The following is a 10,318-nucleotide window of genomic DNA, read 5'->3' as shown; positions in this document are numbered from 1 at the left end:
CTTTCTGGTGTTGACCGATATAGATACCAGGCTGCATGGTGTTAAATTAAGACCGGCGTTTATGCAGTGTACCATTTTGGAAAGGCAAATCAAAGAATATTCACATGAAAAGTAAAACGCCCAAATTTACCAGTAAACGGAAAATAACCGTACTTGTAAAAAAATCCATATTTTGCTTTTTGAATAACTTTGCTTTTTAGGAATAGAGCATCATTGAAAAGTACTGGAAAGAACAGTGTCACACTTGTGTGCAATGTGTCTGGCAGTGGCAGCGTATTCATATAGAGCGCTAAGCGAAGATATGATAGCCACTTCTAAAATTAGATAAGATCATACCTCTACATTCACATAGTGGTCTGTGTGAAGATGTGATCAGTTCACACTGACAAATTGCTTTAATCTGAAAGTGTTGAGGTGATTTTTTTTTTATACACTGTGGGATAGTGTTTTACACTATGTATACACTGAGAGGACACCTTTTGGGACAGTGTTTCACACAATGTATACACTGCAGGGAAACCCTTTGAGACAGTGTTTCACACTATGTATACACTGCGGGGACATCTTTTGGGACAGTGTTTCACACTGTGTATACACTGCGGGGACACCTTTTGGGACAGTGTTTCACACTATGTATACACTTCGGGGGCACCCTTTGGGACAGTGTTTCACACTATGTATACACTGCGGGGACATCTTTTGGGACAGTGTTTCACACTGTGTATACACTGCGGGGACACCTTTTGGGAAAGTGTTTCACACTATGTATACACTTCGGGGACACCCTTTGAGACAGTGTTTCACACTATGTATACACTGCAGGGAAACCCTTTGAGACAGTGTTTCACACTATGTATACACTGCTGGGGACATCTTTTGGGACAGTGTTTCACACTGTGTATACACTGCGGGGACACCCTTTGGGACAGTGTTTCACACTATGTATACACTGCAGGGAAACCCTTTGAGACAGTGTTTCACACTGTGTATACACTGCAGGGAAACCCTTTGAGACAGTGTTTCACACTATGTATACACTGCGGGGACATCTTTTGGGACAGTGTTTCACACTGTGTATACACTGTGGGGACACCCTTTGGGACAGTGTTTCACACTATGTATACACTGCAGGGAAACCCTTTGAGACAGTGTTTTACACTGTGTATACACTGCAGGGAAAGCCTTTGAGACAGTGTTTCACACTGTGTGTACACTATCGGGACACACTTTGGGACAGTGTTTCACACTATGTTTACACTGCGGGGACACCCTTTGGGACAGTGTTTCACACTATGTTGACAGTGCGGGAATACCCTTTTGGACAGTGTTTCACACTATGTATACACTGTCGGGACACACTTTGGAACAGTGGTTCACACTATGTATACACTGCGGGGACACCCTTTGGACAGTGTTTCACACTATGTATATACTGAGGGAACACATTTTGGGACAGTGTTTCACACTATGTATACACTGCGGGGATACCCTTTTGGCCAGTGTTTCACACTGTGTATACACTGTCGGGACACCCTTTGGGACAGTGTTTCTCACTATGTATACACTGCGGAGACACCCTTTGGGACAGTGTTTCACACTAAGCATACAATTCGGGGATACTCTTTGGGACAGTGTTTCACACTATGTATACACTTCGGGGACACCTATTGGGACAGTGTTTCACACTATGTATACACTGCGGGGACACACTTTGGGACAGTAGTTTACATTGTGAGCACACTGCAGGGAAACCCTTTGGGACAGTTGTTCACACTACGTATACACTTGGGGACACCCTTTTTGGGAAGGTGGTTTACAATCTGATACACTTTGGGGACACAATTTTGGACGGTGGTTCACGCTATGTATGACGTATCTCTCTCGCGAGCTTTCTCTTCTCTCTCTTCATTCTGTGCGGAACAAGAAAATGAAAGGCAACTGATAGGCCATACACAAAACTTAAGACTTATACTGTTTTGGATTTGCTTCTTTGTTTATATGTGTGTGTGTGAATGTGTATAGTGTGTGCTTTTTAAGACTGGAATAACACTGTTCTGTGACAGTAATGCTCCCGGGCCCCTTAACATAAACCTTGCGATAAATAGCAAATATGAAAGTACACTCCCTGGGGGCCGTTTCATAAAGCTGTTCGTAAGATAAGAGCGACTTTAAGAACGACTGGTGAACATTTCTTACGCGCTAAACCATCGCCAATGAATATACCATTTACCACAAGAAAGGATACCAGTCGCTCTTAAAGTCGCTCTTAACTTACGAACAGCTTTATGAAACACCCACCAGGTGTGTGTTTCATAAAGCTGTTTGTAAGATAAGAGCGACTTTAAGAGCGACTGGTGATCCTTTTTTGGTAAATGGTGCACCATTGCCGATGGTTTAGCGGGTAAGAAAGGTTCACCAGTCGTTCTTAAAGTCGCTCTTAACTTACGAACAGCTTTATGAAACGGCCCCCTGGTTAGTATTTCGAACCAAATACGCGTGTAACATTGTTCTTGACTTGTCAGTCCATTTAGCGATGGATCGCTCATTTTTGTGTTATGGAGTGCAGGGGCGACAAAAGATTATTATTTCGTTATTTCCAATGACGGATGGCACCATGCGTAGCAAAAATAATGAAATGGAAGATTAATCAAATTGCCGTATGTTAAAAGGAAAACCACAGATCCACGGATCATAATGATGAAGCTACAATCTGCCAGCTCTTTTCGGGATTTGGTTTCTCAGAAGGTTTTTTTTTTTGTGGTTTTCGATTTTTCAATCAAAATTGGAATTGCACTAATATTAATCGGCAATGTCGGCTTTCCGATCAAGCATAAAGCTACACTCACACCATCGAAACCGACTCTAAAACGAAAATTGGTAGGCCATTGGTAATGACGTAATTCATTTAGTAGGTTTGGAGATAATTTCGGGAGTGTGACTGCAGCATAGAGAATGGCATGGTACGTATTACAATCCTCATGTAATGCACTACAGTTTTCGATAGAATGAGCATTTGTCGCTTGGGCAGCATCGTGACCATTTGTGCAGACCAGCGTGATTAAGAGGGTTATTGAATATCGACCAGAGCTGTGACAAGTGTTGGCATCAAAAGCGAAATTAGAATAATTTCATCACCAAACGTCACTTTCTTTGATCGCATCCGTTCGATGGTAAGAATTTTGTTCCACACGTTTACCCAAATATGACAATAGACAATATGATTTACAATGAATAGAGATAAATCAAAATTTCCACGTTTACAGCAGTCAAATAACATGTTTAAATTTCACCCTTTATTTCTTTCCTTTCCCTTTGTATGTAGTGATAACATGCGAATTACATGCTAATTATCCTCAGTAGTGATAGGTAGGACGTACTCTACATTGCAAGTAGATATAACATGTGAAAGTGTCCTTTCTTCCCTCTAGAAATAACAAATGGATTTACATACTCTCTATCGCTTGGTCATTTTCCTGTTCCTGAACGGAATGATCTTGATGGGCGCCGGGGCACCAGGACCGTTTGCGAGCGAGGACAGGGATCATGAACGGACTGGTAAGCAAAGACTTTTGGTATTACTAAAGGCCACCGCACACCTTACGACTGTTCGCGATCCGATTTTGGAACAGATCGCATTTTGCTCATTTTCTAAAAATGTGAATGGAAAATATCATTTTACTTGAGGTTAAAATTGATTGAAAGAATACTAAAATAATCATTATGAAAGATTGCAAGCCTTAATTTACGAGTAAAGGCCAAATTAGTTTCAAGTCGTAGCCAATCGTACGACTGCTATGACGTCATTACGACTAGTTATTAAATAAGCTTTTATTAAGGATAATAGCATAGTCACTGATTTGAACATAGGTATTCGTATGATGATTTAGAACATTACACAGTAAGATATTCCATGTTTCAATATTAGCATCAATTTCTACTACGTTTTATTCCAAAATTGGGTCGCAGACCAATCGTAAGTTGTGCGGTCGCCTTAAAAGAAACATATGTTACAAGCGACTCAAAGTGGAAGGGTCACCAAAACACGTGGGGTGTTGGAGGTGTCACGCTCAACATGCGGTCTTCAAATATAATTTTCATGCTAAGTTATTCCAAGATTATTCAACATGTTAAGGAGATACCCGTAAATTATAGTATCCCATGCACCATGTGCATGAAGAGACATTTAAATGGCCTACCTTATCACCCCCGGGGGGCAGTCAAATATATTGCTATACACACGCGTTACCAAAGAATTTCCAAACACCCGCTAAACGAGTTTTTCTCTGTGTGCAAAATAACCCCCTAAACAAGTTTTTCGCGGGCATTATTTACACATCTTGGCCCATAAACAAGTTGACGCCAAAATATGACCTCGGGGGAAAAAGCTTTGGGGGAAAAAACATATCTTAAATACGTTTGACCCCGTGATTGACGATTGACCAGTCTTTCAAAACCACCCCTTTTCTTAAAAATCTGTGTTTTTTTAACCCTTAACGAGTCCACGCGCGGACCGCGTCCAAAACTGAAAAAAAAACGCGTTTTTTGGTCACGCGCGTGTACAGCAATATATTTGACTGCCCCCCCCCCCCCCCCGCATTATCACCCAGGTATAGGAAACGGTTATCCGGTTGAGAAGAATTCCGTGAATGCTCCAACACCGGATCAGAGCAGTTTGTTAAAGCCGTAGTAATAGTATGCGGTGCTTAGAATCATGTGCATCGGAATCGATATAAATATAGTCAGGAAATTAAATGCTGAGTATTATTATTATTAGCATTATCAGTAAAGACAGAAGAGACTGTATATTAAGCACCTAATTTCAGGTCGTTTGTATGGATTCAAATGAGAGGGTTTCAGTATTATAGTCAATGTCCGCGTTCTGCCATCTGTAAACGCAGGGACCCGTGTCATAAAAAATAAGAACGTGTGATTACCATGATTATGGCAATATCTCTATTCTTATAAGAAACCTAGATTTTGATTGACTGATGGGCTGTGTTAGCATAGTGTTTATCACTGGTGAGATTACCATAATAATCGACCACCAGATCTTCCTTCTTCTTTCTATGTTCCAGCATTGTCCAACAGAACAGCTCGTCTGACGAAAATTGAGAGGACTTTCATCATGGTCAAACCGGATGGGGTTCAAAGAGGACTCGTCGGCGACATCATCCACCGATTTGAGAAGCGTGGCTTCAAGATGGTTGCTGGGAAGATGGTGATGGCCACTGAGGATATCATCAGGATTCACTATGCTCAGTTTCAATCCCGTTCATTTTTCGCTGGTTTCCTGAAATTCTTTACCAGTTACCCCGTCTTTGTCATGGTCTGGGAAGCAAAGGATGCCGTGAGACAGGTACGTCTAATGCTTGGAGACTCCCACCCGGATAAAAGTGTACCCGGGACGATCCGCGGAGACTATTCTCTTGATCTCCGTCGAGATGTCTGCCACGCTTCTGACAGCGTGGAGGCGGCCAACTCTGAGATTAGCCTTTGGTTCAGACCAGAGGAAGTTGTAAACTATACGCTCTGCACAGAGCCTATTATATATGAATATTATGAAGACTTATTCCATTCATGATTGAGGCAAAATTCAATTGCCGTGCGTATTGTAATATATCGACAACGAATGGAATTACATTGTTCTTTAAAAGTTGAGTAAACAGGGTCCTACTGGAAAATACAGCATGTTCTTGGGTATTTGCTATATAGCTTAACGTTATACTTCTTCCTGGGTTACTTTTATTAAAATTTTCGTTAATTTGCTAAATATTATACGATATTACTAAAAGTTTCAATGTGTAAAAATCTTGCAATCTCACCATTATCAAATCTACATTTCAACACAGTTCCGATTTCTTCCAGCAATCAAAAGTGCCTGTGAGATTAGTGGAATATATTCATTAATGATGTAATCTAAAATCGTATTTTCATAAACACAGAAACTTCATTTTCACTCACCCCTGTAAAAGTAAGAAATATGCACTGATCGTATTACCGAACATAGGTAGCGAAGACTCCGAAGAGTAGTTATCATTACGAAGCATTTCCCTGTGTAAATGGCCCCCCAAAAAAAATATGTAGCTAGGCAGGAATCGGATGCAAGAACAATGCAATGTAGCATTGCCTAACTATTCTTTCATCCATGCGGCATCAAACATGACTTCAAAGGGAATACGATTCTCTGTTGCTCTATCTACGTAAAACTCCTTGATCGGAATTATGACTCCTTATTAGGGTTTCGGGGAGTTACAATATTTTGTCTTCCATGTTATGTTCTTCGATACCTCAAAAAAAATGTTAAATCATTATCCAAAAATGAGCAATGATGGTTCATACAAATCGAAAATGCATTCTAGATACTCATCATTAATATATTTGTTAAATATGTGCCTCAACGGTTTATTAAGATAATTATTACACTAAAGTCGACGTGCGCGCAAATTTACCTACCATATCACTTTGCTCAAACTTCTGGTGTTTTTTTTTTAATAAGTCATGGTGAGATACTGCGTTTAAAAACTAGTGAGTTCTTTGGGATTTTTTGTTCGGTTGCTTCTTTCTTTCTTTTCTCCTTTGCTTGTTTTTTTTTGTGATTAGATTTGACTAAGATTATTTAATCTTATAAAGGATTGGTATTCAATACAGCAGGTGCTGGAAAGGAAGAGCGAAATTTTGAACATTAACACGACATTGACCGATAAACTACATCTCGCTGGATTTGCAAACATGATGTGATGCTTTTAGCGGAGGAACTTACTGACGATGCCAAGATAACGGAAAGAGAGTCTCGCCTTCCACGATTTTAACGATTTATTGCTATTCACCGCCGCTGTAGAGAACCTCGTTGATTGGAATAACCTCCTTCCCCAGTTTTGTAAGAGAGTGTCAACGAACGGGAGTTCAGACTTGAAGCGATGTGGACACTGCACCCCGCTATCGCAGGGTGATTCTTATGAAACGTCTCGTCAGTAGTTTTCCCAGGTGACTGTTCTAAGCTAGGGAAATCCAACGATCTGATTGGCTGTGAGCAAAGTTGGAAGGGTATGCCAATAACAATACGCTTAATGAAACGATGTCTTCGGACTCGTAGCATAAATATTGGCAATCTACTGCACAAAAAACAACAGCTCTGATTGGATGCTATTCAGGAAGTTGAACCGTTTGAATATTAAAATAATCAAGATTGGCGCTTTGTAATTGGTTGCAATCCACGGATGTGGCCCCTCTCTTCGAAATTGGTCATTCTGTTTAACTTCAGGTTCAAGAAACTAAACGTATAAAACCAAAGGAAATGTTCAATATTGCTTAGACTTCGGCATATCATTCCATTAATGTGAAAGTAAACGAATTGATAAACACCGATCTGTTATTTAGGGGCCTTCGAAGGTATTACGCAAAACAAACAATTATTGTCATATTGTAGATCTACAGCCGTTACGATCTGGTTATATTTGCCATATTATGTTAAAATAGCCTAGCAGGCGATTAAAATCAAGTTTTCCATGGTCGTAACAATGGTAAGTCTTTATGAAAAGGGCGAAAGGATTGTGCTTATATTTTCTGTACAACTACAAATTTGTGTTAACACCGAACGTAGACCGGTGCGAATTCCCATGATCATACATCGATTTACTGTATTCTTATCCATCTGCATGGCATGTTCAATCACACTAAGGCACTCTAAAACATATATATATATTGAAAGAATTGAATTAAGAGAACAATGGTAGGCGTAGCTTAAATCAAGGTTCCTTGTTGTACATGTAGAATTTCTCACATATGTTGAAAGTTAATTCGTACGAGCTGCCCTGGACGGAGCGCAGGACAGCTGGTGTTTCTTAGCTTGCTTGCAGCCCATATAATCGCGACCTCGTCTTCATGCTGTTGGCGCGCAAAGTCTCCGACGGGGGGGACTAGTTCTGTTACAGAGTGTGATAGAAAGTCCTCTTGGATTCCGGAGTGCAACCGGAGCAACATCACTACATCGTTTTGCTCCGGCATTAGAATAATACCAATATGTTACATCTTTAAACAGTTTTGACAAGCGATTCGTATTTCACCTCGTAGGTATGTGTCTATGTTGGTTATGCCGCTGAATGGCTTACAGCAAGACACGACAAGGCTTTCGGAAAGGAAACTTCTGTCACTTTTGCGGAGTACATATACACAATATCGTTCCCAAGCTAAAAAGAAGTGTTTGGACTTACCCGACGCGGATGTAGGTTCAGGATCTCTTTCTGACATCATAATAATCGTCGCCCGACAAAGACCCGATCCCGTCCGAGTGGTGCTCGAAGGAACCCGATTCAAGCCGACGTAAATATCGTGGTCCATTTCCCCGTACTCGGGTATCTGACCATTCAGTGTGAATAAATAGCGACTTTCCATGACCCCCTTGCTGCTCTCACGGTTATTCCACCTGACCTTCTCGTCGGCTATCTCCAACTTGAGTTTCGTGCCAGCTTGGACGATATCGTCAACTATCTTGAGTAGGAGACCGCCATTCAAGGTCTCGGAGGTATACCCGGAGAGTCCGTTGCTGTAGACACGCATTTGTTTGTCGCGTATCTGTAGTTCAGCCATGTTAGACGTTAGGTCGCCATCGCCTCCCATTCCGTCACCACCGGGTGAGTCGGAGATGTCCAACGTCCAGTTCCGGGGTGGTTCGTAGTAGTCCAAAAAGAAGCGAGCCATCCTGTAGGGCCCGGCGAATGAGATTTTAAGGACGGCCTGTCCGTCACAGCCGAAATTTGGCGAGGCTTTTGGATAGACCAAGAGCTTGATGAACTCACCCTGTCCTTGTTCTACGATTCCAGTACGTAGGTCTAGAAAGATTCTTTCCTGTTCGTAAAGACTTTGGCCATGGTCTCCGTGGCAAAGGGCTAAAATCATGCAGTGGAAGCAAAAGACACAGAACAAAAGACTGTTGTCAATATTGAATGTTTAAAGAGATAAAAATATATAAACATATATATGCAAAACAAACCTTTGCTGCCAGGCCTATCGGCTTGTACTCAATTGGTCTACAAGCAGCTGGTCTTTTTCTCAGATAGTCTTATACCAATCGGGCTAAGCCCATAAACCCATTTGGTCTATAATCACTTTGGTCTAAATGTCGCTTGGTCTACACTACACCTGGTATAGTACCCAGTTAATTCAATAGACATTATCTAATAATCTATGATCATAATGTATGCTTTGTACATTGTCTTTTTTTTGGGTAAAACAAGCCATTTTGTTGCGCTTGTTTTTAACTGCAATTCAATGTAACTCTTTCTGCAGAGGGACCCAACGGTGTTTAAAATCATAAGCACGATGTTTAAGCCCGTCACTCTAACAACAATTGTTTAAAAAAAATTAAACAAGTTGTTTTAAAAAAGTTAAACATCGTTTTTGAAATTTTCAACTTCTTCATAAGTTTAAAATAATAGTTCTTAGAATGACGGGCAGAAACAACGTGTTTCAAACATCGTTTTTACGATGAACACTTACTCATAGATTGAATAGTATTCATAATGATTAGGAATCACTTTTCTTATTCATTTCAACAATATATTTAAAGAACACAAATCCATTATTTTGTTTTCTATTCACTTTAATTCATACGTTAACATCATTCGGCATGTGAAGTAGATATATATCTTTTTCGTCTTTTCTTAAATTTCCATTTGCTTTCGTTTGTTTCGGCATTTATGAATCTATATAATATATTGGTAAACTTACTTCTACATGGTTCCCTTTCATTCGGCTTCACTATACTCATTTCCATTAATTCGAATTTATTTGTCAGTTAAGCATAAATAAGTCTAAATAAGAGTGTAAAATGAACGCGTGAGCCTTGAAAATTATTTAATAGGTTTCCTTGTAATTTCCTATTTGTAAGCTGATCTTAATATAACCTGCAATAATGACTACCTTCGTAATCACAACCTTATATTAATCCTACTTAGAAGTAGTACAAGTGTCCGAAGAGTACACATCAAGGAAGAAATCTAAAGTAACCAATTTAAAAGTAATCATGAGAAATTGTTAATGATAATCCCGGCAAAGGAAATGGAAAGGCATTATTGAATGTAACGAGATAAATTTGGTGATTTCGGAGCGCTAAACGTGGCTATTTATTTCAGTGTGAGAATTCTTTGCACATTTCCCAAATAAAATACATGATTTTAAAAGGCTTATTGTCATAGTAGTGAATGTGTATTTGGGGAAAACTTATTACATTTTGGTTGTGTAATTATTCAATTTAATGAAGTAAATTACCTCATTTGGATGCTGTATGACGCAAACCATCAATACGAGTAACTGTCTCGGC

At 40.0% G+C, this 10,318-nt stretch overlaps 2 protein-coding genes across 2 annotated transcripts; one reads left to right on the top strand and one right to left on the bottom strand.

Annotated features, from left to right (window-relative positions):
* Positions 1-2,999: 2,999 nt before the first annotated feature.
* On the top strand, positions 3,000-10,169 carry LOC129268597 (nucleoside diphosphate kinase A 2-like). The gene is made up of 3 exons (XM_054906135.2): positions 3,000-3,170; positions 3,429-3,555; positions 5,076-10,169. The coding sequence occupies exons 2-3, from the start codon at positions 3,438-3,440 to the stop codon at positions 5,579-5,581; spliced, it is 624 nt and encodes a 207-aa protein (XP_054762110.1). The 5' UTR covers positions 3,000-3,170; positions 3,429-3,437; the 3' UTR covers positions 5,582-10,169.
* Positions 6,599-8,895, bottom strand: LOC129268670 (uncharacterized). The gene has a single exon (XM_054906196.2). It carries the CDS (start codon positions 8,893-8,895, stop codon positions 8,023-8,025), a length of 873 nt encoding a protein of 290 aa, XP_054762171.1. The 3' UTR covers positions 6,599-8,022.
* Positions 10,170-10,318: the final 149 nt, after the last annotated feature.

Source organism: Lytechinus pictus, chromosome 9, assembly GCF_037042905.1.
Source record: "Lytechinus pictus isolate F3 Inbred chromosome 9, Lp3.0, whole genome shotgun sequence".
In the NCBI taxonomy this organism is placed as follows: domain Eukaryota; kingdom Metazoa; phylum Echinodermata; class Echinoidea; order Temnopleuroida; family Toxopneustidae; genus Lytechinus; species Lytechinus pictus.
Note: the sequence above shows the minus strand (reverse complement) of the source record. Positions and strands in the feature narration are given on the sequence as shown.

Excerpts from the sequence above, each read along its gene's own strand:
- LOC129268597 (XM_054906135.2), top strand. The coding sequence starts at position 3,438 with ATGGATTTACATACTCTCTATCGCTTGGTCATTTTCCTGTTCCTGAAC. Across the intron at positions 3,556-5,075 it reads CAGGGATCATGAACGGACTG|CATTGTCCAACAGAACAGCT; the intron begins GTAAGCAAAGAC and ends TCTATGTTCCAG.
- LOC129268670 (XM_054906196.2), bottom strand. The coding sequence starts at position 8,895 with ATGATTTTAGCCCTTTGCCACGGAGACCATGGCCAAAGTCTTTACGAA.